This window comes from Nansenia antarctica (genome assembly GCF_963989245.1).
Source record: "Nansenia antarctica genome assembly, chromosome: 7".
NCBI lineage: Eukaryota > Metazoa > Chordata > Actinopteri > Argentiniformes > Microstomatidae > Nansenia > Nansenia antarctica.
Genome location: NC_137677.1, coordinates 56,724,719 through 56,752,264, shown reverse-complemented (window position 1 = coordinate 56,752,264; position 27,546 = coordinate 56,724,719). Strand labels below are relative to the sequence as shown.

General features: G+C 41.5%; 2 protein-coding genes across 2 annotated transcripts; both read right to left on the bottom strand.

Moving 5' to 3' along the window:
* Nucleotides 1-1,651: 1,651 nt before the first annotated feature.
* On the bottom strand, nt 1,652-6,094 carry LOC308162813 (cytohesin-interacting protein-like; the record flags this gene model as incomplete). Its single annotated transcript, XM_080536953.1, is given in 11 exon segments — nt 1,652-2,082; nt 2,514-2,580; nt 2,936-3,002; nt 3,121-3,214; nt 4,738-4,840; nt 5,010-5,064; nt 5,349-5,398; nt 5,796-5,986; nt 5,989-6,011; nt 6,013-6,043; nt 6,046-6,094. Coding segments are annotated over 11 exon segments (1,161 nt in total).
* Nucleotides 6,095-9,154: 3,060 nt separating this feature from the next.
* Nucleotides 9,155-25,090, bottom strand: acvr1c (activin A receptor type 1C). Its single transcript, XM_080537140.1, has 10 exons — nt 24,876-25,090; nt 20,916-21,146; nt 16,119-16,364; nt 15,627-15,857; nt 14,839-15,006; nt 12,544-12,700; nt 11,823-11,947; nt 11,327-11,457; nt 10,950-11,045; nt 9,155-10,845 (listed from the first exon to the last, which is right to left on the bottom strand). The coding sequence occupies exons 1-10, from the start codon at nt 24,943-24,945 to the stop codon at nt 10,792-10,794; spliced, it is 1,509 nt and encodes a 502-aa protein (XP_080393266.1). The 5' UTR covers nt 24,946-25,090; the 3' UTR covers nt 9,155-10,791.
* Nucleotides 25,091-27,546: the final 2,456 nt, after the last annotated feature.

The window sequence follows — 27,546 nt, the reverse complement described above, 5'->3', positions numbered from 1 at the left end:
ACTACTTTTGAATTCTGGAAAGCTTTCACCCACATATGAGAAAACCGATTACGCACCTGTCATCACTGTGATAAGCCCCCTGGTATGGCTAGCCTTTATTATCAGCATAATTATAAAGGCCAACCATTGTATAACCCTAAACCATAACCATAATGACCAAGCTTTCTATTCCCCTGGGACCCCTGTGTGGCACTGTCTCTGTAGAGTACGTGAGTTTGGTGATATTGAAAAGGTCATAACATATACAGAGTTATGGCAACCTAAACTTCCTGTGTGAAAATGGCTAGATTAGAATTATATTTACCCATGACGTTAAAGCATTTTTAGATCATGATGCATTCAAATATAAAAGAGAGTGAATACTATGCAGAAACCAACTGCTTGCTTATTTGTATAACGTTTTCCTGTCACTTGACGTCAGATAATTTTAAATGCAACTGCTCTCATTGAAATAGCATCAGCAAATATCAAATGGCACTCAGCAAGCATCAGTTCCAAGCAATTCGATTACATTTCATTGCACTCTCAAGGTGAATTAATTTAATGTGTTTTATTTACAGGAAACTGAGTTCTGATGTGTAGTACGTATCTAGAGACTGAAAGTAAATTATAGATACACTGAAAGTGGTTTTGAAAAGGAAAATAGCACCTTTCGTTCCCACATCCTGTTTTGATCAGACAGCTAGCTATGTGGTGAAGAACTCATTCTTTTAACAAGACACAACTGCCAGACTGCTCCTGTCCAACGTCATAACTTTTTGGGGCACATTCATTCAATACATTACATCCAGACGTCAGCAGATGTCTACATCCAAAGTGACTTACAAATACATTTGTCTAAGTAAGTGAATCATCTATCCATCAGTCATTGCAATAAAAAGTAATGCACACGTCAGCCATGTAATCGCAGGGTCCCTGGTTTGATTCCGGTCGTCAACATATCCTGCATGTCGTCCCTCCTCTCTCTCACCCATCCTTCCTTTACTGCCTCTATCCTATTCAAAGCAGAAATGCCCTAAAACATAATTGTTTTACAAAAAACGAATCTATGCTAGGGCCAGGGGCCATCAGCAGTCATAATGTTAGAAGAAGGAAGAATATGCAAAGCATACAACCCTTTCTCTTTTTTTTTCAACTTGCTTCGTGTGCTTTTTAATCACTGACTTTCAAGTTATTTCAACCTGAAATTCGGACGAGAAAAGAAATAAGGTAACACTTCTCTGTCTCTCTGTCTCTTCATTTCGCTCTACATTACAATAGTCATTCATAAAAAGATGGTGGTGAACTTGCTGCACATACACCAAATGAACTCCTGCATTTTTAAGTAGTTGTCACAATAATGATGATTAATGCTGTCAATTCATTATGGGTATGATAAAACTAAAAGACTCTGATTGGTTGCTGTGTGAAAGTGAGTCATGTGCAGCCGCATCAGCAGTACATCATGCGTACAGTATCCATAGGTAACTTAAGGTCTTTGTCAAAGGAAGAAAGTTGACTTTCTCATAAAGACTCTTCTACCCATAATGCTTGTGTGCGGCTGGCTGCTCCTGAGCCAAGGGGAATGTCTGTATATTGAACATCACACACAGTGTTCATTCATCACACATGTCGTTCGTTGTTCACGTGTTGTTCAGTGTTCATTCACTGTTCAGTGGTGGTCCTCCTCCTCCTCTACCGAGCGATGGAGTCCGGGGAGGAACTTCAGGATGTGTTTGCGGACACTGCCTCGCCTTCCCTTCCTAGGGAGGGTCCCGAACAATGACGCGGCCCTGGTACTGTCCCAGGAGGGGGAGAGGGAGCTGCTGCTGCCCGCCAGGTTGCTGCTAAGGCTGGGGCAGGATGGCCGTCTGCTGGGGCCATCCTGGAGGAAGTCTCTGGAGGAGAAGAAACAGCTGTCGTCTGTGACGCTGGCAGCACTGTATGGGCTGGGGGAGCTCAGGTCTCCGAACACGCTGTCCTCCGTCATCACACTCTGGCAGCTGCTGTCGCTGGAGAAGCGCTGGCTACTGCGACCCGTAGGAGACACCAGAGACACCAGGGAGTCCATAGAGGGGTGCAGAGAGCTGTCGTTCAGGTTACCTGTAGAAGGAGACAAGGGACAAACTTCTCTTAGAACAAGCTCTGGAGTAAATGTGTCAGGGGTGGACAATTCTGGTTCTCAGGGGCTGGTGTGTCGGCTGGGTGCTAGACCACTGAACTGGTGGATTAACTGGTGGTGAACCAGGCCACGGATTTCGTTTTTTTCAACAACAACAAATTAATAAGGCCACAGTATTACCACAGTATTTGTGTATGGGATGTGGATGTGGTTAGTTTCCAGTCATCAGGGTCTGTGATCCAAGTCACCCCAGAGTCAAGACATTTTACGTCGACAATTTACAGTTCTTCTGTCATGATGATTTACAAGGAAACCCACCAATGCACACTTTTTTCTCTCTAACAGATATGAGAAAGGATGTGCTGTTTCTTCATATAAGTGATGTTTCTTCATAGCTGGTAAAACCCCTCACCTCGTGTAAGGCGTTTTTCCTGTAACGTCAGGGTTTGCAACTCCACCCATTTCTCCCGCAGTGTTTGCTGTGTGGACAAAAATGAACCACAACAATTAGTTAGACTTTTTGACACTGAAAGCCAGACCTACTTTTATTCTCTTTTTTCTTTTCTTAAATCTCGAGCAAGAGGTATGTAACACTGTGAGTGTTTTCCCTAGTGAGTGACCCAATTAATGTAGGATTAGTGATGGAAATGTATTGTGTGTTCAGCACTACAGAGTATACTGTACCAGTGCTAGCCGATGCTGGGCTAGATTTCCCATGAACGCTCTCTTGTATTGGGTGGGGTTATGTGGTATCACACCACCACCCACGTTTCCTTTATGAGGTGTATATATTCTGTTTAACTGTCATGCTTGGGCCATGATAAGGAGACACACCTTGAGCAAGTTCATCTTCTTCTCTAGCTCAATCCTCTTCACAACAGACCCACACACCGTCTCCATCCTATGGTCAAATAAGACAAATAGCTTCAGCATACAGACAAGTAACACATTCTCCAAACAATATCATAGTGTTAAGTTTGGGTCATTTAGTTTGGGTGTTATTGCTAAATCTTACTCACTTCAACAAGTTGGTGGATTTGTGAATCAGGTCAACGATGTGCTGGTGGGTGGACCCTTCAATGCTGACCCCGTTGATGGTGACAATAACATCGCCTGACGCACAGCAATAGAAATAGTAGGAGAGGTTAGGTTTGGTCTAGACTCTATGTAGATGTACAGTCATGTGAAAAAATTAGGACATCCCATGAAAGTAATTTTTTTAAGAAATATGGACATATCAATATTTGATCTTCTTTCAAACAATATCTATAGATAACGGTGATGTATTTTAACCAAAAACAATCACATTTTAAATTTGTTATGATTTACTTAGCCAATTCCTATCGAGGAAAAAGTTAGGACACCCTATGCCATATGAGTTGGTATTGTTCCCTTTGTACCCTTTCTGAAATAACCTCAATTAGACGTTTCCTATAACTGCATAACAGTCTCTGACATCGACTGGGAGAACGTTTTCCCCACTCCTCCATGCACAATTCTTTCACCTGTGTGATGTTTGAGGAGTGTCTTGCATGCACAGCCCATTTCAAATCACCCCGCAGCATCTCAAAAGGATTAAGATCCAGGCTTTGACTTGGCCTTTGACTTGGTTATCCAGGAGTACCGTTTCTTTATGATGGTAGATGCAAGTACTTCATCTACTGTGGCAAGAGCTGCCTGTAGGTCCTGTGATGACATTTTAGGATTGTTGGAGACTTCTTTAAGCATTATGCGGTCTGCTCTTGGGCTGAACTTGCTAGGACGACCTGACCTGGCCATGTTAGTAGTTGTTTTAAAGGTTCTCGATTTGTAAATTATTTGTGGAATAGATGGTTATGTGGAATAGATGATTTCTAATTGTTTGGAGATCTTTTTACATCCCTTCCCAGACTCATACGCATCTACAACCTTCTTTCTGAAGGTTCTCAGAGAGCTCTTTTGATCTCACCATGGTGATAACACTCACTTCAACAATCAAGTCCTCTCTAACAATGGTGTAATCATTTGCACTTGATGTGGTGCACTTGATTCTAATTTTAGGCCTTTTAGTTGGTAATACATGTGGGGTGTCCTAACTTTTTCCTCACAAGAAAATTGCATTTCTATTAATTACATTTTACAAAGATTTGTTTCTGTTTTATTTGTTTAGTTATATTACCTCCATATTTCAATTAAAATGTAATTCTTCATTAAAATGAAGATCAAATGTCCATATGTTTAAAATTATGTTGAAAAAAACATACAACACAGGTTTTCATGGGGTGTCTATCTTTTTCACATGACTGTATGTGACACATATAGATGTAACCGGTGTAATGAGGTCAACAAAGAAATCAACCATTTGTGATGTGGATGTGATTGAGTGTGAGTGAGGGGTTTGGGGGTTGGTGTGTGTGAGTGTTTGTGTGTGTGTGTGTGTGTGTGTGTGTGTGTGTATTTGTGTGTGTGTGTGTGTGTGTGTGTGTGTGTGTGTGTGTGTGTGTGTGTGTGTGTGTGTGTGTGTGTGTGTGTGGGTGGGTGCGTGCGTGCCTGCGTGTGTGTGCGTGTGTGTGTGAGAACTAACTCATGAAATGAATAGCCCTGGGAGTCTGGGCCCATAGAGAGGATGTGGGTGGTGGGAGGTGGGAGGTTCTCACCTGTGGTCAGGCCTGCACTCTCAGCTGCGCTGTCCTCTTGCACCCTGCAGACAAACGTGCACATCTCCAGCAATGTACTGTTCTTCTGCTGCAGGCCATACGTCTGCCAAAGGATAGTATACATGTCTGTTCATGGGCAAGATCTGTACAGTACTGCTGTCATAAAGAGAACTATTCTTTGACAATAGATTTTTCAAGCTAGCGCAGATAACACACAGACTGGGGGAATTTAGAAAGCTCCTCATATTATCCAAACAGAGGAAATGTCTTACCTGAATTTCAAATCCAAAAGTCTCATTGTCTTGCTTTTCTAACTCAAGAGTGATCCTATGCACAGAAAGAAAAAAAACAGTCATACACTTTATCCAGGAGTACAGTGGGTCATTCAGCATACAGTAAGAGTTAGGTACATTTCAAGGACCCCAATTGAAATAAGCCAGTGGCTTTCTTGGGTTTTTATCCTTTTAGTTGACCTTGTATGTAATATGTACTTTCATGTACCCACTTCTGCAAATCTTCTAATAAAGTTTTCAATCAATCAATCAATCAAACCATGGTACTGTATTATTATTATAGATGTTATATGAAATGTTAATATTTCCTCTGTTTACCTCTGAGGATCAGAGTAATCCACTAAGGAGCTTGATCGAGTCCGGCTGGCCTAGAAAAAAGAAATAATAGAAATAGAAAAGTGAAAACATTTATTTGGAATCTCAAATGCATCGAAGAAATTATTTTGCAACTTTCAAAGTTTTCTTGCATTATACTCTCCATGATTGCAAAGACATACAGTATTGAATTCCTACCATTTAACTTCTTTGCAATCCTAAATTACATAACCCAAAAGATTATAATACACAAAAGGCTTTTTCTGTGCATACCACCTCTGAATCCCACAAAAGACCAACTTTTATCATTTTCTGTTCAATCGAATGACACAATATTCCTAATAATCAAGAAAAGCCTTACGAAATGATACACACATAGACATAATCTACAAGACAATAGATTTACAACAGTTCTGTCATATACAGTTGTTTGATAGCTTCCTCTCTCACCTGTTTCCATCCTCTAGGCACTGTACTATTCGACCCATTCTCTTGGTGTTTATCACTGTTCCCCTTCAGCGAGCGGCGGTACCAGAGGCGACCCTTCTTCCTCAAAGAGCCCTCCAGTATGTAACTGTCTTGGCTGTTCTGTCTCACCAGCCCATTGAAGTTCATGGTAGATGATTGCATGTTGGAGGTCACCTCTCACAGCACCAGAAGACAGCTCAACAGTAGCTCTACATGGGTTGTATAATCCTGCCCTGCTGTGCAGCTGAAAGTAAATGTGTCAAAGCGGAAATCCACACCATGTGATTGCGCGACAGACCCATGTTTGCAGATCACAGACTCGTTTATTTTCTGCTTTTCTTGTTCTTTTTCACCGCCCTCCTTTCATCATTTTTTTTTCTTCTTCTTCTTGTGAACAGTTTGTATGTGGCTGCTGTGGCCAGGAATCTGCTTAAGTCTTTTTTTTTTTTTTTTTTTCTTCTTTTCAAAAAGCCCCTTCTCTTAGTGCAGTCTGTGCAATTCGATTTATGGTCTGTCAGAAATCAGTAATGCATGAAAAACTGCCACCTCTGTGGTCTTCACTCCACCATCAACACCTGCTTCCAGCCCCTTCACTCCCTCTCTCTCTGCCTCTCTCTCTCTGCCTCTCTCTCTCTCTCTCTCTCTCTCTCTCTCTCTCTGTTTTCTGAATGGGGTGAGCTTGGCCTCAACAGGAGCCCTATGGTGTGTCAAGCAAAGAGACTTGTCTTGTGAGAGAGGACCGACAATAGGCAGATTTGGCCGGGGGGCAGAGACATGCTCTACAAACAGACAGCATGGGTCAATGGGCAGAAGGCATCAGACGTGGTTTGATCAAAAGGGAAATCACACACAGGCCAACAGTCAGGAATAAAAAAAACAACAACCATGTCTGGTGTCTGACTGATGTGTTAAAGCACTCAGAGCCACAGGACACAAAAAGCAAAAAGCGATTGTTTAAATAATGCTCTCTGATTATATTAAAGCTGTTATATTTCCAGTTAGCCTATATAGAAGCTCCTAAGACCTATGCTTGGAATGCAAAACAAATCAATTGTCAGCAGTTTATTTCACATAAAGTACCATCACATCAGCAGAGGCTGGTGGAGGCAGAAATCGAAGGATGATACCATTCCTCATTCCATTCCATGCGTTACCATGAGCCCGTGCTCCGATTTCTACCTCTGCCAGCCTTCTCTGCATTGCATCATAACCCTTTCCCCTTCTTTACAGTGAAACCCCATCAGTAAAACCCTAGTAACATCACTCCTCCAACGGAGAACAGAATAATGGTGTGCCAGATTGACACACTCTCACCCTCTGCCCCATTGAACCCTTAGTTGTGACCCTTGGCACTGCCCTTGGCTATATTACGGGAGTGTACCATGAGACTGTCTGGACTGCAGAGTTCCCCTCCGCTGGAACACTTGTACTGTACACTGCGCTTGAACACTGTGTGCAGACAAGTTGTGGCACAGCTAAAGAGCACTTATCATAATGATGATGTTTCTTCTCAATTGACAGTGGAAATATATTGGGAAATAACTGGATTAAACAGGCTAGGAATATACCAGATTCAGATTGTAATATCACATATGCTACACATTTAACGATTAATGTAAGTCGCTGTAGCCTACGGTACTGTGCTCTCATGGAGGAATAACAGAACAATAGGGCATCAAATGCACCCAAGTAAGTAAGTAACCACTACAGAGTAATGGTATCTGAACAAGCACTGTTACAATAATGATTTGGATAAATCAGTGTAAAGACTGTTTAAAAAGGGGGTAGGGATGCTTATTGTCCATTTTTAAAACAGCTGACAACATACAGTACAGCAGCTAACTGTTCGCTGAATGCTGTAGCCTACTGTATGTTGTCAGCTGTTTTTCTTCCAAACTCCACAGAAACATATCGCATTCATGAATCAAATTTGTTCAATTCCTACTTTACTCTGTACGTCATTGTGATATCCTGTGTTAGACTACCTGTACTAATACCCCACACGCTGTAGTAACACCCCAGGTAGTCTAACACAGGACATCACAGTCATCTTTATGAGAAATCTAGCTTGAATCCTGAAATCTCTTGAAACCACATCTAACTGACAAGGCATTGTCCTCTGTGTCTTCAGTCACAATGCTGTAAAAAAACTGGATCTAACGGTATCGGTTAAACACGAATCAGCACGTCTGACTCATCTCAATAGTGCTAACGACCAAGGTTACATATAGCTTACTTCCTCGGTTTAACGGACACACTTATTCATCAACCTTGCTGTTTGATGGTAAATACAGCTATGAGTCACTGCAACGGATGATTTACTCAGAAATTGTCATTGCAGGTAACAGTTTAGAACTGTTTAGAACTCTGTTGTACAGGAAGATCAGATAATGTCCAATTCTCTCATTATCATCTGTCATGTGGGAAATGACTGATATCATGATTAATAATCGGAATGCACGCAGAAATGTACTGGTATGTCAATGAAAACTAGTTTATTGACTCACTGTTGTCACATTTCTATATAATAAATAGTGCATGACTGAAAAACAATGCAATGGCACATCATATTGACATAAGACAAGAGACCCATATCTGAATTCACAACAAAAAATACAGTAGCCAGTCTTCTCAACAGAAAATAAGAAGCTAATTCATCGGAGGATGAAAAACCCCATGTTAACTTTCTTTATAAAAGTAATATTACATTACCAGAGCAAAAATGTCCAATTGTGTCATACACAATATAGAAAAAATATTTGACCCCTGTCTGAAATTGCAGACTATATTCTATTTTCTTTGGAATGACTGATGGTCTTGTACATAATTAACAACCCCATGTAACATCTTGAGGAATTGGCCAGCTGTCAAACAGCTGTCTGCTAGATTAATTAATTTCTTGGAAAAGACAGACTCAACTTTAGGCCGTATGACACATAAAAAACACAATTTAACATCAAACTTCAATTCAGACAGATAACAAGACCTTACATGTCCATTGGATACAGGCAGAGCACAAAATACTGCAATACTGCGGTAATGTCATTCAATGTTTTCTTTTTTGTAAAATAATTACACATAGATTAGTCAAAACAATAATTGTTTTGTACGAGTAAAACATCACTGTAACATTGACTAAATGATACAGTTTATGGTGCAGATATTCAACCAGCAAGCAGATTATTATCACCATGAAACAACTGCTGGTGCTACATTGACCATGCTTATCAGTATCCCGCCCCTTCCTCCCCCCAAACACACACACACAGACACACAGACACACAGACACACACACACACACACACAATCTTTTACAGTGAAAATGATATATAGTGGCTTGTAGGAGCTACAACGTTGCTACAGTTTATTTTCTTTCGCAACAGTAAGTAAACAATAATTATTAATCTAAATACAAGTCATGAAAAGCCATGGTGGATATGATATAAAAACAAAAGTAAAGTATGTTTGGTAACAACTTTATATTACAGTGTTCATATGTTTTCTTAGCACGACACAGTTACAGTACACTTACACAGAGAACCCATCTTATTAAACATAATCTGTACTGATGATTGAAATCCAGACACTTTGAAAGCAGGATCACGTGTCAAATGACACAGAAGACAATATACACGTTGGCACATTTCATCAATGTCAGAGTGGCTTACTGTAGTGCTGTTGTATATATATTTTTAATTATTTTGTGCTTACAAGCAGAACAGCAGCAATGCAGCATAAAGTACACAAGAAACACACACACACGCATGCACACATAGCTCATTTTCCCCTTTCCTAAGCCTGTTATGGCAAGCCTTTGCAGGCCGTGTCTCACAATGGAATTAGTGTTCACATGTGCAATCATAACACCGTCGCCGTTCACACTCAAGGCTGTGCTTGCAGCTCACGCTGAAATCCCTCTTTAGCACATATCCAACAATGCATTCATACAAATATTTCCGACGAAAAACAAATATACCGGGTATAATCTTTCGGTAGAGGTGTTAAAGAATGTCGCTTGAAATATTTGACTCCATTGTATATTTTCTAAATTACTAAGTTGTAGTTAACAGGTGAAAAACAATTCCGCACACAATATTTCTTGCACAACTTGATCATATCAGTAATGTTGTAATGTAGTGAGTAACGGGTTTACTGCATTGAGAAGGTCATACCGAGAGTGTAGTGCGAGGGAAACATAATATACATTTAAGATGAAAGTACATGATTTTCATAGATATACGGTATAACTTTTTTTCACATAGGCAGATAAAGTAGTCTATTTACAAGGTGCAGCATTCAATTAAAGGCTTAACCCTATATTACAATATTCCTATGGAATAATACATGTTCATAATAATAATACATGTTCAAAGCTTTATCATAATTTGATCTCTAAACAATCTCTGTATAGTAACAAACGGTGTGCTTGTCAGGGTAGATTACATTGCTAGAGCAATAACATTCAAAGCATACAGTAGACAAGTTAGTGTCTGGATGTGTTTAACAAAAATATATTGTATTTCATAACAGTTTTTCTATTCAGTCTGTGTTTCTCTTTCAGGTAAATGTGGACTGTACTTAAAATAGGCTTTTTTTTATGAATATCATGAATGGGCAATAGAATGGGGGAGGGGAGTAACGGCTATTTTTATTATGGTTATACCATCTGTGTGTCCTGTACAATCAGACATTGTGGGCGTTACTCAGTAACATTCACAGTCAATTCACATGTTGCCTAGCACTACATGATAATACAGTATATGACACAAAGCGTTAGATGTGCAAACTTCAAGCTTTGGGCACTTAAAAATGTTTGAGGTAGCAGATAATCTGTACATTGTAATCATCATAATTTCATCTTCTTCTGTTCTGACAGGTCACAGTGTACTTCCCCATCTTCTCGGTAGGTGATCCAGTCCAGTCACATCCTCTAAGGACAGGAAGCAGGATCCCAGCTGGATGGCAGGGTCTTTTGGCATTACACGCTGGGCATGCTCACTGCTGTCTGTTTACAATGTGGTGGTCTTGAAGGCTGCGGGGGGCATAGAGGGTAGTTTGCTCCTGACCTTTCATAATACATTCACGCCAGTGGGCTAGCTTAGCAAGCTAATCTTTGACATCCTTGAGAACAGTCACCTGAGAGACGGTTTTCTTGACCCTCAGCGCAGTGAGTCGAGCTGCAGAGTTGGCGTACCAGCACTCTCTCATCAGCTTGCCCATCACTCGCAGTGCCTGCCCAATGAACAGAGGATTAATTCATAACAAATATCACTTATGTATGTTTGTTGCTTCATGATAGTTGAAATATTTAACCTGCCAACTAGCTAAAGATTGCATCCTGTACTTACCCTATCGGGCAGAAACATAAAGTTTTTGTTTTCTTTCAATTGCATAATTGCATAATAGAATAACTCCAAAAGTAAAAACCCTGCTCTGTTGGGGCACAGGGAAAGCTAAATAAAGCACACCTTAAGTTTTTACCAAATTCCCTCTGGAACAGAAGCTGTTCTCACCTCACAGCTTTGCCACTGGTTGGGAACGTTGGGTCTCAGTCTCTGATCACACACAATCTTCCTCATGTCCTCCACCGAGGGATCCGAAGGCACCATGTCATAGTAAGGCAACTGGAAATCTTCCTGTAATCCTGTAGAAATGACATACACACACACACACACACACACACACACACACACACATTCCAATATGGAATGTTCCATGACATTTACTTTGTATGATCTGTTTTGATTTAGGTTGTTTTTTCAACATGACCAAAGAAATCTAGAGTATCTACTGTACTTTACTAGAGTTTTAACTGGACATAGTGATCAATCACTGTGTCATTAGTTTACTAGAGTTTTAACTGGACATAGTGATCAATCACTGTGTCATTAGTTTGGCCTGGACAACAACATTCCCTCCATGTGCTCCAGCTGTGACATATTATTAGTTCCTCCTATTTTCTCCATGTACAATAATGCTCTTTAGCTCGCCTTGTGTCTAGTAACGTACCCCTGACGGAGCATCTCCTTGCCAGTTCCCAGAACACCAGGCCCAGAGCGTAGATATCCGCTCGCTTAAATGACTCAAAGCTGCCCATATTGATTGTGTCGTCCAGGATTTCTGGGGCCATGTACCTGCAGAGGACAAACTTGTTAACTCCTAATTAAGTGTGTTTAAGGGTAAGAGAGTCAATGATGCCTCTGTCCCTTATTGAAGAAACTCAATGTCCTGAGCACAACGTACACAGAGACACACACACACACACACACACACACACACACACACACACACACACAAACATATCCACACACACACACACACACACACACACACACGCCATGTGAGAGTTCCCATCACTATATTAACAAACATGGCATGAGGTGTCCTAAAAATAGGAGTGCGGCGTGATGGAGCACCTGAAATGAGACACCTGTTTGCTAGCCATGACCTTCATAAACAGGAGTGAGTGGGAGGCCAGGTTAATAACAATGGTCACTGTGACTCACTATGACTGCCTGGCCACTGACCTAATATCTTCTCTGTTTCTAACCTCACACTAAAATGTAGTTGAGTTTATACATAGTAAATGATACAATACTAATAATTGAGAATAAAGTCTATCCTATCAGAGTCTACATTCAGTAGACATCAAGGAATACAATATAAAGCATATGTTAGATGTGTGTGTTTTCCTCTCAAGTGAATCTATATAACTGTAGGCATACTGTACCTCTTGGTTCCCACTCTGTGATTGGACGGTATGTCGATGGTGTTTGTGGTTGAGTCGTGTTTGACGGCTAATCCCAGGTCTGCGATGACTGCCGTGCCGTTCCTCTTCACCAGGATGTTCTTAGACTTGATATCTCTGTGAGCAATGGCAGGTTTCCCTGAAAGACAGACAACCATTCATAACTATTCACACATACAGTACATTAAATGATACATTGTTATCCAAACTTGCAATTTGAAATGGGTAGATATGCTCATTGTTCTATGGCTCCCCCAAGGACAAAATTAATGCATTTGCATTTAAATAACATGCCTTTTTAAAAATCAGTTTATTTGGTTTTAGAATTGTTCAGCATAGTTATTCGACCATTCAATTACTCGACATAACACAACAATCATGAATATGCATCCCTCCCCTTTGGTCCTAGGGGGAGCACCAAACAGGGCTGTAAGAGGGTCGGGCAGAACGTCCACTCCTGATATGCCCCTAAATGATTTAAAAATGTCTGTCCCGAAGTCAGATAAGCGGGGGCAGGTCCAAAACATGTGGACCAGATCAGCCGGTGATTGTCCACAGTGGTTGCATGCATCACTTGTGCCAGGAAATCTCCTCGCTAATCTAGCATTGGTGTAATGAGTGTGATGTACGATCTTACATTGTATAAGACTATGTTTGGCGCATATTGAGGAGTTACGAACCAGCCCCAACACAATCTCCCACATCTCGTCCGTCATCTCCACCCCCAAGCGATTTTGAGGTTATTGAATGTTTCGGGTTTAATAGAGTCTATTTCAGTGTGTATGATAAAAGTTAGGATCTTTACATTGGGGCTCTTGTAGAACATGTCTAATCTGGAAATAGCTAAATAGATGAGATCCAGGTAAATCACAGCTTTCAGACAAGTCTGAAAATGATGAGGAAGTCCCTTTGCTATACAAATTGTTAACAGTTCTGATTCCCCTGTCAGACCAGATTTGGAAAGTGGAGTCAGTACACAATGTTTTAAACAAGTGATTGCGACATATTGGGGAATAAGAGGTTTGTTTCCTAGAAGTTTCCTCCTAAATTGTGTCCAGATCTTGATAGTATGTGTAACAGTGGGCATGGAACTGACAACAGGGTCAAGTGGTAAGCTTGAGCATAGTAAGGAATAAAGAGACTGCTTCACCCAAAGAGGGGTGTTCTCTAAATTAGACTAGTAGAGAAGCTTCTGGATATTACATGCCCAGTAGTAGAAAGATTTGGAAGGGCCATCCCACCCATCATCCTAGACCTAGGCCGTTGAAGATACACTTTCTTAATGTGCAGTGGTTTATATCCCCATAAAAAGAAGGATATAATTTGTTAACATTTTTCAAAGAAGCTTTTCCTAATGAATACTGGGATATGTTGGAAGAGAAATAGACATTTGGGTAGAACATTTTGATATGGTTCATTCTACTGCCTTTTGCTTGTTCTGATTGAATCACTTTTTTTTTGGGCCTCTCATTCACCCATTCACACACACATTCACACACCAATGGTGGCAAGCTACCATGCAAGGCGCCGGCCCGCTCATTGGAAGCAATTTGGGGTTCAGCGTCTTGCCCAAGGACAGCCACCGACCTTGCGATCGCTAAAAGCCAGCTCTACCTCCTGAGCCACAGTCGGCCAACATAATTCTATGCAGCATTGTATGAGGGGAGCGAGGCTGACAAACACCGTGGCGGACTCAGGCTGTTTGAAGGGCAGGGGCGAAAAGAAAAAAAGGGCACCTACTGCACAACATGGGACCCCATCAGTGCACATGGTCAAGTTTAGACCATTGGAAGGGCAGCCAATAGGGCACATCCTCTAATTTTGCCACTCAAAAGGGCACTTTAGTGTGATGTTTTTCAACTGTGGGGGCACATGGTCAAGTTTAGACCATTGGAGGGGCACCAATAGGGCACATCCTCTCATTATCGCCACTCAAAGGGGCATTTTTGCCACTCAAAGGGGGACTTAAGCAAGACGTTTTTCAACCGTGGGGGCACCAGGAGGGGCGGTCGCCCCCCCCCCCCTGAGTCCGCCAGTGGACAAACACCCGGGCCCGGTGTCACAAGGGGGGCTTGAGGGGGCTCGTCATTTTATCCACTCCACAAAGGGTTAACTGTCTCAAGATCTCCTTGTTGTGAGGCACGCAGGCCTGCTATCAGCACTGGAATGGAACCCATACTGTTCTATAAATAATGCCTCTTGACATGGTGACATTGTTGGGCACATACTGGGCGGTGGGTGGGTATCATGGGCATCGTGCCAGGCCAGCGCCCTTACCCTGAGTGCCGATGATCTCCATGTGGAGGTGTGCCAATCCGCTGGCGATGGACAGCGCCAGGACGATCATGCCATCCACAGAGACGGTGTACCTGTTCAGGTAGTCGTACAGGGAGCCGTGCTCGTGGTACTCAGACACCAGCCACAGCTGAGTCCAGGAGCCGTTATCTGTAACACACGGCAATGAGCACGGTCACACACCTGAGGCTGTACCGGCATAGGCCTACAGTACAGTGCAATACTAGTGAGAGGGCTTGTCAGTCACACACATCAAAACAATGCTGTGAACATAGGGGCACTAGAGTGTTCAATAATTACAGGAACATATCAACACAATATATGTGTTGGTCATATTTATGAAATACCTTATCTCAACTAATATTCGTGTTTAAGGTCTTGAGGTATGATGTGACAGCAGCTGGTGAAACCGGGAACAAGTCGCCAACTGAAGGACTGTTCTGACTTTTATTCTATTTCAGCGTTGTTGAAAATCAACGACACACTCGCTAGTTAGTTACCTAGTTAGTGTAGAGTAGTGAGGGTTACTCACCATTGCATTGTAATGTATTGGCTTGACTAGCGAGTGTGTCATTGATTTTCAACAATGTTGACATTTATTTATTTTTAAATCTGAATAAAAGTGCAAACATTTTGATTGGTTGGCGACTTCTTCCCACTTTCACCAGCTGCTGTCACATTATTAGGGACCTGTCGTGTTGGTCATATTCATGAAATACCTTATCTCAGCTAATATCCATGTTTAAGGTCTTGAGGTATGAAGTAGGTACCTTTGTTATCGGCTCCGATGAAGCCTAGAATGTTCTCATGTCTGAGCATAATGGTCTGATAGATCTCGGCCTCTCTGAACCACGACCGCTCGTCTCGAGAGGAGAAGATCTTCACCGCCACGTCCTCTCCTCGCCACTTCCCTCTCCACACCTCCCCGAACCTGCCCTTCCCTATGGTCTCCTGCAGCACGATGGTCCGAGCTATGGTCCGCTGTACCAGCAGCGGCAGTCCTACACAAACAAGAACCAAACGACGCATTCATTAAAATAAGGATTTCCAGGATTAAAAAACTGATCTGTCCAGAGAATAATTGAAACTGTCACATATTACTCTTCTGTATTGCATTTATCATACTGTATTCAACAGAGATTTGATTCAAAATACAACAGCCACTGTAAGGTCTATAAAAGCACTAATGTCTACCCTCCTTATGACTAAATAAACAAGCTATCCCAGCACCACTGTTGATGGTATGGTAAAGGCTCTCTTACCGGAGCCTGAACCTGAGGTGCTCATATCGTAGATGAGGTCTTTAAGACACTTGTCGGGGGACATGAGACTCTGGTCATGAGACTCTGGCTCCTCCACATCCTGCTTGTGGGCCTTGATGTAGGCACAGCGCTGGCCCTGGACTGCACATATGCCCAGCAGGAGGGCCACACAGAGCAGGCACGAGGGCACCAGAATCACCGCTGCCAACTCCAGCCTGCCCCATCCAGGCTCCTCCGAAGGCCTCTCTGCACCATCGACACACAGGGATCACATGGTAAGTACTCATGGTAACACACACAGACACAGACACAGAAACACACACACACACACACACACACACACACACACACACACACACACACATCATGCACACACAAAGGCATAAACGCACACACACACGTTATGTGCCCTCTAGTGGCCATGTTCAACATCTGAATTCCAATGTTTCTTCAAACAACTTGTCATTCCCTCTCCAAACAATGTTGTTTATTATATGAATGCCAGGCACCCAGCCTGGCATGAATGTCAGGCACCCAGCCTTATACAGTAAATTCACCAGTACAGCTGAGCATTTAGCTAACCTACTCTCTAATATTTAGAGAGATGAGAAAAGGATTTTTGGCAGATGCAAAGTGCAGAAAAGAGTTGTTCTATGCCAAAAAGCATTTAAAATGCCACAAGGTTCAACCATCGCCCTAAATCTTCTCCAGCAAACAGCATCCTCAGCAACACAAACAGAAGCAGCAACAGAGGATTTTTACTGTTCATCAATGTCAGTTAGTTTTGCATGCAGTACATTTCCGAAGCCAGGCGACGAACAAATAAAGTACAAATCACAAATATAAATTGATATTTTGGTTTTGCATCTTGACTGAACTCGACTGCCAGCCAGATCTGCACTGCAGTTCCACCTGTTTATAACTTCGGAAAATAATGAGCTGACCTACACAGATTTCTTTTCTGTGGGCGGATGGAGGAGATTGGGATATATGCACTTTCAGGGACAGGGAGCCTCTTGTATGGGGATTTTGTATTAATTCATTGACAACAACCACAAGCAGGGTGCTAATGAGTGCTAGAGAATGTCAATTAGTCACTTCTACAGTATGAAACTTGTTGAACAACTAATGAAGAAAACTCCTACGCTAGCTTGTTAGCTTAGAGGCAAGTTCATGGTGCACAGTGCCGTTTAGGCTATAATGGTGTCCTGTTTGTTTGGCCTTTTGGTCTTATTCAAACCTCCATTACAGCAATAGACCTTTGCTAATGTCCTATCCATCAAGTGGGACTTGCAACATCTCCGGAGGTCAGAACCCTACACAGCTATGAGTCAAGTGTTTCCTAAGCGTTACCCTTTTACCTAAAAGCACATTCTACGAAACATCCAACTAGAGCAAAGCAGATCAGTAACATAAACAGTGCAATGCAAAACAACAGGAAACCAACCTCTGCCCTCCTCTAGCCTAATGGAAAATTTCGCAAATTAGTCACAAATTATTGCAACAGCTGAATGTTTTTCAGCATGCCTATCAGTTGGATGTACTTATACAGTACTGAGTACTCTATCTACTTCCCAGTATGCTTTGTGAGTATCTAGGTTGTATCTAGTGTTCAAAGACTACCGTACTTTGGGGGCAGCAGACATCAGGGAAGCAATCACAGAAGTAATTTATCATTGTTGACATATTCAAACATTTCTATCCAAAGATAGAGTGTTATCTTGCTATTTTTCTCACAACGGGAAACAGCCAAAGTGTTCAGAATACAACTAGCCTAAGCAAATGTATGGAAATCTTGATTATCTGTTTGAAAGAAAGAGCCTATTTTAGGGAGCAGCATCATGCAGCATCATGGTCGCATTGGGGTAAGGTATAATAGCACAGCTGAAATTATATTATGTCAAACCAGAGAAAAACAGCAATTTGGGGCGTACATGTACAGTATATAGCCTAGACTATTGTTCTGATAAAAAACAGTATACAAATAGTTTATCATACAGTGTAGCCAAGAACTTTTTCAACTGTTTATTCTATTCATTCAATGAAGTCTGGAAGGTATCCATAAACCAAACATCTACTCAATCATTTGGGACTCAATGATTTGTAGCAGTCTACACAAACTGGAAATAGACCAATTGATTCCAGCAACTTCCATCGGAACACTTAGGCCTAATAGCTACTGTACAGCAAGCAACGCTTGTTAAGTCAGTATATCATAGTCAGTCCTACCAGCTCCCTCACAAACCTTTAAACCCTCGCAAACACCTCTACAGCACATTTCGTCAACAATAGTTGTCACTTCAGTCAAGATCTCAATACATTTAAGTGGAGTAAATTATGTGATGTTGGTCTCTCTTTTTGTCTACCGCTCTGGTGGCAATTTGGCTACACTTTGTAGACTCCACTTAATCAATGTGGTAACCAGGGGAACAGCCATTATGGGCAGTGCTAAAAGGCACTGATGAACAAAGCCTGAGTCTGGCCAGCACTTCCTCTAGACAGAGCTGCCTCATCAACAGCTCATTCCAAACCAAGACAAGATGTTCTGTATTATGGTAGTGAGGGAAGGTCTGGACTAGAGTATATTATGGACGAATCTTCTAACTTCATCAGCATTATCACATTTTCTACACACGTGGTGGGGAGGCGGTGGTAGCCTCGAGGTTAGAGAGGCCGGCTAGCAATCGGAAGGTCACTGATTTGATCCCCGCCTCAGGAGGGAGCTGCATGTGCCCTTGAGCAAGGCACTTAACTCCTAGAGCAGAAAATACCAAATCCCAACAATTGGTTGACAAGTTGGTTGCATGGCAAATAAAACATTATTATACTGTATAATGCTGCCAAACTCATCACTGCTATGGATCAGATCGTTAATTGGCTAAACCGGTCCTGCTTTCAAGTTAATGTAAATAAAACTGTAGGAATGTTTTTCACTAAAATACAATGTAACATCACGAATAACATCATGAATATCACAATCTCAGGTCAAAATATTTGTAATATTGTGCCGCAATTAAAATATCGGGGAATCTATTATTATCCATGATTATGTCACATCTAACATACTGTCTGACAAGCTGGGGACAAACTAACAGCTCGTCACTAAAGCCACTAGCAACTCTTTACAAGCAAACCCTCAAAGTTCTGGACCAGAAGCCTAACAGCTCACATCATTGAATCATCCTAAATAACCATAAACTTCTGAGCTGGGAAGACGTAATCAAATACAATCAAAAACATCTGCCTGGTCTACAAAATCCTGCATAACACCGCTCCTCCTCCTCTTAACTCGTTCATAACCCAACGTAACCATAGCAGTCAGATCACCTGAAGCACCACACGAGGTGACTTTCTAGACCCATTTAGGAAAAGCATGTTTGGTCAACTATCATTTTCTGTTAAAGCAATACAAAACTGGAATTCACTACCCAACCACCCATATCAAAGATATACATACTCCAGCTTTACAACACACACCTTAAAACATGGCTGTCTTATAACTATAACTGCACACATAAATGTCAGATGTGACGTGTGCTATATGTCATATAATCATCGATGCTGCCGCTCCATATCTGCTACCTGCCTGCATGTATATCTTGTATGTGCTTTCAATGTGGTGACCATGTTTTACTCTAATTCTAAATATAATGTAATTCTTTTTCTTTTAACTAATGTATTTTAGGTTGCATATTAGCAACTTGCCAGGGACTACAGCTGGAAATTAACCATGTAGGCTAAAGCTGCTCCATTTACTGCTTTACTTTACTGCTGTTAATTAATGGGCACTGTCCATGAAACTATAAACTAATAAACTAAACTAAACTAAACCAAAATGATGTCATACTACACTAAAACAGTAATAATGATGCATCTAGTAAGAATTCATGTTGGATTCCTTTAGTACAACCCTGTACCTGGAGAGCAACATATTACATAATGCTAGAACCAAAGGTCAATCAGGATATGGAGAGTGCAACATTTTTAAAAAATCTATTCTAGGAGAGAGCAGATGACTGTACACCGCTGCTACACTGTTACTATGAGTGATGTGATATAGTGAGTGGTTTTAAAGGGGCAATCTGGGATTTAAACAACAGCAAAGCAGAACTGTAACCACTCTCAAATGCATAGACGGGCTTATGGATGCAAGGACTGACCATCCATGAGATGAACATGATAGTTTTAACCATGTTTTGAATCTATCCAGTGTCTGCTTACAGTTACACTGTGTACAAACAATGGAGTAAAGGATAGTTGAACTAAGCTGATGAGGCATTTACAAGTTATATTCTCCAACAATCAAGGGCTATACAGTATATTATTTATAAAAAATAGACGTACCAATTCCTTTAAACCTTACAAATGATATATTTGCCAAATTATAGTAATATACAATCCCTCAGATTCCTCATGAAGAATAACTTTGAGACGGGCAATGGAAAAGGGAGCTGACAGAATATGGATGTAATCAAAACATAAAATCATCAACAGACTCTATAACAACACCATAACTAGCCTTGCCCATCACATGATAATACAGAATACGTATATCACAAATGATAATGTTAACACTGCTAAAACGAATTTCATGAAGGCACTGTAGCAGCAATAGTGAATTTCTGCGCACTCTATAGAAGCAGCTACTGTATAGAAATCCCAGGGCTTTCTATACAGTAGCTGAGTGTGGGCATGAGCTCAGGCCTGAAGACCACAATGATGTCCAGCTTCATGGTTCCACCTATAAGCAGGTCTGTGAGGGGACATTTCACCGTATATACTTCATAGCTACTGTACCTGGATACAGGTGAAGTGTCTCGTTGTTACAGAAGTCGGTGATGCAGCAGTTCCTCTTAGAGACGTTCCGAGAGCTGTAGCAGAACGTCGGCCCCTGCAACTCTGAGGGCGTCAGGCATGATTTGACGGCCTCCTCTTTGCCGTCGATCAGCATCACAGAGTTCCAGCAGGCCCCGTCCGCACCCGTCTCACAGGTGTTGTTGGCACACAGCTGGCACACACACTTCAGAGCTGCAAACACAACACGTTGCCCACATCAGTCACTACCTGGCTTGACTCTCAAGGCAATTCATTTGTCCAGTCTCTTCTGTTATTATTGTAAGCCAAACATTGCCATGGTAACGTACAGTACTTCTGGGACTGGGACCACTTTTTTTGGAACATGGAAAGCTATGCCAATTATCATCCTGAACTGAATTCTGACAACAACATTGGCAACATCTCTTGCAGTGGCAGACTCAGGCTGTTTGAAGGGCAGGGGCGAAAAGAAAAAAAGGGCACCTACTGCACAACATGGGACCCCATTAGTGCACATGGTCAAGTTTAGACCATTGGAAGGACAGCCAATAGGGCACATCCTCTCATTTTCACCACTCAAAAGGGCACTTAAGAGAGACGTTTTTCAACCGTGGGGGCACCAGGAGGGGCGGTCGCCCCCCCTGCCCCCCCCCTGAGTCCGCCAGTGATCTCTTGTGTTTTGTCACAAGCCAAAACTGCTAGGCTACATATCAGCGTTTACCCTTGATGGCAACGTCATCCTAATAAAACTTTACATTCATTCATTAATACAGTACTGTTGACAAAGAGCTGTCAAAAGTAAGGTATCTACAGTTAGGTCCATATGTATTTGGACTCTGACAGAATCTTTGTTATTTTAGCTGTTTACCAAAACATATTCAAGTTACAGTTTTTATATCTGCGTAAAGTGCAGACTCTCAGCTTTAATTTGAGGGTATTCACATCCAAATTGGAGGAAGGGTTTGGGAATTACAGCTCTTTAATATGTGCCCACCTCTTTTTCAAGAGTCCAAAAGTAATATTGGACAATTGAATCAACAGCTGTTTCATGGACAGATCAGGGCTATTCCTTTGTTAATTCTTTATCAGTTAAGCAGTAAAAGGTCTGAGTGGCATTTGAGTGGCAAAAGTGTGGTATTTGCATTTGAAAACTGTTGCTGTGAACGCACAACTAAGATCAACCTGTACCAGAATGATGGGAAGAAATAAAAAAAAAGGTTCATGATCCGAAGCATACCACATCATCTGTAAAACAGGGTGGAGGTAGTGTGATGGCATGGGCATGCATGGTTTCCAATGCCACTGGGTCACTCGTTATTATTGATGATGTGACAGAAAACAGAAGCATACGGATGAATTCTGAAGTGTTTAGGGATATACTGTCTGTTCAGATTCAGCCAAATTCAGCATAGTTGATTGCTGAAACATACTGCGAAAGCAACCCAAGAGGTTTTTAAGGCAAAGAAGTGGAATATTCTGCAATGGCCGAGTCAATCACCTGATCTCAACCCGATCAAGAATGCATTCCACTTGCTAAAGACAATACTTAAGGCAGAAAGACCCACAAACAAACAACAAATGAATACAGCTGCAGTAAAGGCCTGGCAAAGCATCACAAAGGAGGAAACCCAGCATTTAGTGATGTCCATGTGTTCCAGACTTCAGGCAGTCATTGCTTGTAAAGTATTCTCAACAAAGTATTAAACATTTAAATTGTATTCATGATTATGTTCATTTGTTCAATTAGCCTACATTTGAGCCCCTGAAAATTGGGGACTGTGTATAAAAATGGCTCCAATTCCTAAATGTTTCATACAATATTTGTGTTCAACCCCTTGAATTAAAGCTGAAAGTCTGCACTTCAATTGCATCTCAATTGTGTTGGCGTACAGAGGCAAAATTATGGATATTGTGCCACTGTCCACATATTTCTGGACCTAGCCTGTATGAGAGAAAACAAGAATGAAGGGAAACTACGCTTCTGAAAGGAAACCGGTAGTGTTCTGTGGTCAATAGTGCTGTGGAATCACTGCAAAATGGTCATGCAATCTTAAGAGGTGAGCACATGAACGATTGTAGATTCAGCACTTTACCACACAAATGCGTCTACAACTCCCTTTGTTCATAATGATTGCCGTCTCTCATTTCACCGTTTCTCCTGCCAGAAATGTCTGCCTCCCCCTCAAGGCTATTGTTTACCACGGGTCAAGCTCACTAAGCAACAGTTCCTCTCCTTTCACTGTGGCAAAGGGAATGGGCAGAGCATCATTTGAACATCTAATGGCTCAATTACACTTTACTTTCCCTTTGTTGTCTTACCATAATACTTTCACTCTGTGAATTGCCGTGCATCCATCTGTTCGTATCCAAACCAGTTCACCTGCCTGGAGGCTAGCAGTCTGTGATATTGAGATATTGTAGTACTATGTAGGTCTATGTTTACCTCGTCACCTTGTCAAATGTGTGGTAAGGGATATACCCTCATGGTGGGTGTGTGAGTACCTCCTTGTCACACATTTATAGTCAGACATACGGTATTGCACACTGTTATAGCATTAGGGACCCTATCTAGACATGACACTACTGCAAAAGGAAAATAGAACATCAAATCTACATGATAATAGATCGCAGAGCCTCAAGCCATTTCAGTACAAGTGTTTTTGTCTGTGTGTGTGTGTAACTCAAAACTGTGCAGATCTGATCATGGATCCTTGCATATTGTGAGAGTACTAGCCTACTGAGACTTCTGGGCGCACAAAATAATCTCTTTAAATCAAACATATCAGCATACAACATCACACAACGCAATATGACAAGTTGTAATCTACAATACTCATCCAAACTAGCCTACTATGTAGGCTATACTGTATGTTTTGGCCGTGAGATTTGATGAGAATATTTGGTTGCACACACTGTATTTCAGTGTTTTAATAATGTTTGGTCTGACTATAGGGATATGGATACATACCTATGAATGAATAGACAATATTTGGGTATATTCTAAGATGTGAGTACACCATGCTGTGCATAGAAGCATCATAATTTAGAAACATGTTAAGATAATGCCACATAGTGCTGGTGTGGTCAACATAGTGAGACTTTTTGTTTGTTTGTTTGTTTTAATAGAATCAGATGGAGGAGATGTCGTGAGCTTAGAATTACCCTATAAGGTTCTATCTCCGTTTAGGGTAGTTGAGCGTTGAAGTTTTTACATTCCATTATGTTCTGTGGGATGGAACCTTTGTATTTTATGAATTACTAACTCAAAAATGAACAATCAACATTGTAAGAATAACAGCACACAGGCATTAATAAATAAACACATAATAGATCAGATTATGGACAAAAATGGAGATAGAACCTTATAATTCTATCGTCACGATGTGATAAGTTGTCAACATACCAAATAAATATGAAATTCAAACGGACAGCTTTCTCCTGATCATTCCTGATCATGTAGGCAACTTTAAAAAAAAAAAAAAAATTTTAAAAAGGCAATGTAGTCAATGTAAAAAGTATAGGCTAATGCATTTAAAAAACAAACCAAAATGCCACTGGCCCCTGGTCCGAGCATAGATTTGTTTTTCTTATGATGACTGACGTCTAGATGACTTACTTACTTTAGATGCACTCGTTGTAAGTCGCATGTATTGCAATTTAATTGCATAATGTTCAGAGTACAAGTAGGCTACTGAGTATCCCACTGTAGTAGTGTAACTGGATCATAAACTACTGGGCTAAACAGTCACAGACACATCAGGGGAAACCGCACCGAGCACGGAGGTTCAAGTCCAATCGCAGCTAGGACACTGCAGAATAGATTTCCCATCTAAACAACCCACTTTCTTTAAAAAAAATAATAAAAATAATCTAGGCTACATTTAATGGTTGCAAAATAAATCTGAAGCAAGCGAAAACCTACAGTCAAACCTGTAAAAGTACCTGAGCTCAGCTGTGCGACGGACAGAAATATCAACGCCGCCTCCACAGTGTGGTTCCTGGGACGAGTCATGGCCGGAGCCACATCTGATCGATTCGCGGAGCCACTGTCTGTACAGCTTTTTCAGATCAAGTCATTTACACTTTCCTCGGTAAGTCCATCCACCGCATGCACACTCCGCATTGCTCCACTCTTATTGTCCAGTGAGAGAACTGGATACGCAATAGAGATTTTGCTCCGCCTCTGTCGACTGGAATTTAAAAGGATTAATGCTCTAGCCCGACTGATAAAGACATGTGCATGATGTGAGTATTGCTGCACCTCTCTTAAACTGTAGCCTGTCCGTTCATTTGGATAGACTCTGTCCCTCTCCCTCTGCGTCAGTTGCAGTGGATACGTCGGTGTTTGGAGCTACTAATGAACATTGATTTCATTTCCCATTTATAGATTGCCTTGTGCTTCAGCTGTCCCCAATACCTCATACACAAACAACAACATGTAATAACCTTATGGGAGACAGCTGATTTGTGCTATGTGTCATATTCCATTACAGATGTATCAGAATAATATTGCCCGCTGCAATAAAGCAGAAGAATTGTTCCTCAAATCAACATCTGATATTGTGATATACTGTATATTTCTAATTTCTTTGTTACTCCCCTCTCCTCTATGGAAATGATGTTCCTCACCTCAACATTTAAATGTCTTTGTCAATATTTAATTCTCTCTCACATAATTCTGTCCTGCAATGGTACTATATGTAGTGTAGGTACCTATATGCCTAGACAGGAAAACCTGATGTAACTATCAAAACAAACGCAAGCACATTTGGATGGGGGATATTTTATCCTGTAATTCAGTGATATAACACTGAGTGTAAAAAGCCTGGAAATCCAATAACCTGCATAAAATAATCTTCCTGCTGTGAAGTTCTGCAGTTCAACAACAAACGCACCATCCCACCGCTGACACCAATGCAGTGGAATTTGCACAAGTGGGGCACATAGGGTACTCCATTTAGGTGTCAGCATGCTGCCAAGGACTGAAAGCAATGGAGAGAGCTCATTGAAGCCTTATGTCAGGGGATGAAGAGTAGTTAGTAAGTAAGTAATTTAGGTGGCAGCCTGGCAGATGCACTAAAACAAGTTTAATCCAATATGCAAAGACCATTAGTACAACTACTAATGAAGGAATCTACACACTACAAGCCTCCTTTGAAAAACATGCGCGCACGCACGCACGCACGCACACACACACACACACACACACACACATACACACACACACACACACACACACACACACACACACACACACACACACACACACACACTTCTGTGTTCAACAGCCCCTGACACCCTATGCACACCCATTGTGTAGGCTTGGACTACAGAACTTTCAGAATGCAGAGGCCAGCCAAGTGGGCAAGGGAATGAGGCTAAGGGTATGCCCCGGCCATACAGTCCCTGCTCGTAACAACCACTCGTAGTGTGGGCTGAGCATGCTGCTGTTTGCTGATATAGTTGGAATTGCTGCTGTAAATGCTATTGTTTTAATATACACTCACCGGCCACTTTATTAGGTACACCTTGCTCGTATTGGGTTGGACCCCCTCTTTTGCCTTCAGAACTGCCTTAATTCTTTGTGGCATAGACTCAACAAGGTGCTAGAAACATTCCTCAGAGATTTTGGTCCACATTCACATTAAGGCATCATGCAGTTGCTGAAGATCTGTGCCAAGAAAATATCCTCCACACCATTACAGCACCACCACCATTTTCGTCTAGAGAACTGCCGCTCACTGGATATTTTCTCTTTTTCCTGACCATTCTCTGTTACCCCTAGAGATGGTTGTGCGGGAAAGTCCCAGTAGATCAGCACTTTCTTAAATACTCAAAACAGCCAATCAGGCACCAACACCCATGCCACATTCAAAGTCACTTTAATCAACTTTCTTCCCCATGCTGATGCTTTTTTGAACAGCAGATCGTCTTGACCATGTCTACATGCCTAAATGCATTGAGTTGCTGCCACATGATTGGCTGATTAGATATTTGCGTTAACGTGCAGTTAAGGTGCACCTAATAAAGTGGCCGGTGAGTGTATATGAGGAGGATGATGCATGTTCACTTATTAGAGTTACACATGTTTGGCTGACATAATACGTTTGTACTATTGATCCTGTATGTCAACATCCTTGTCTGTACGGTATATGTTTTTGGACTGTCTGCTGCAGAGCAAATTGCCCCTAGGATAATAAAGATTATGTGCTCCATTTTACTGCAGACCTTTAGCTCGACCACTGCTTTCATGCTGCTGTATTTCCATAGTAACCTCGAAAAGGAGTAAACCAATCTATGTCAAAGTTCCCTATGCCATCTTTCACTCTGGAGGTCTGTACAATGTGAAAAATTATTCCGAGAGAGAGAGAGAGAGAGAGAGAGAGAGAGAGAGAGAGAGAGAGAGAGAGAGAGAGACATTGTTTAAAAGGTTAAATGAGTTCTTCAGAAAAAGAAAAGTGGCCTTCAGGCTGTCTTGGGTTCATTATCATCCAAGGTGGCACATTATAGTGATTTAATTATATCCAAACAGTAGACATTATTCACTTGCAAGTGCAGCTTTTCTCATTGAGCGGTTAATAATTACCGTCTAGAGTAATAAGTTGGTAAAGTG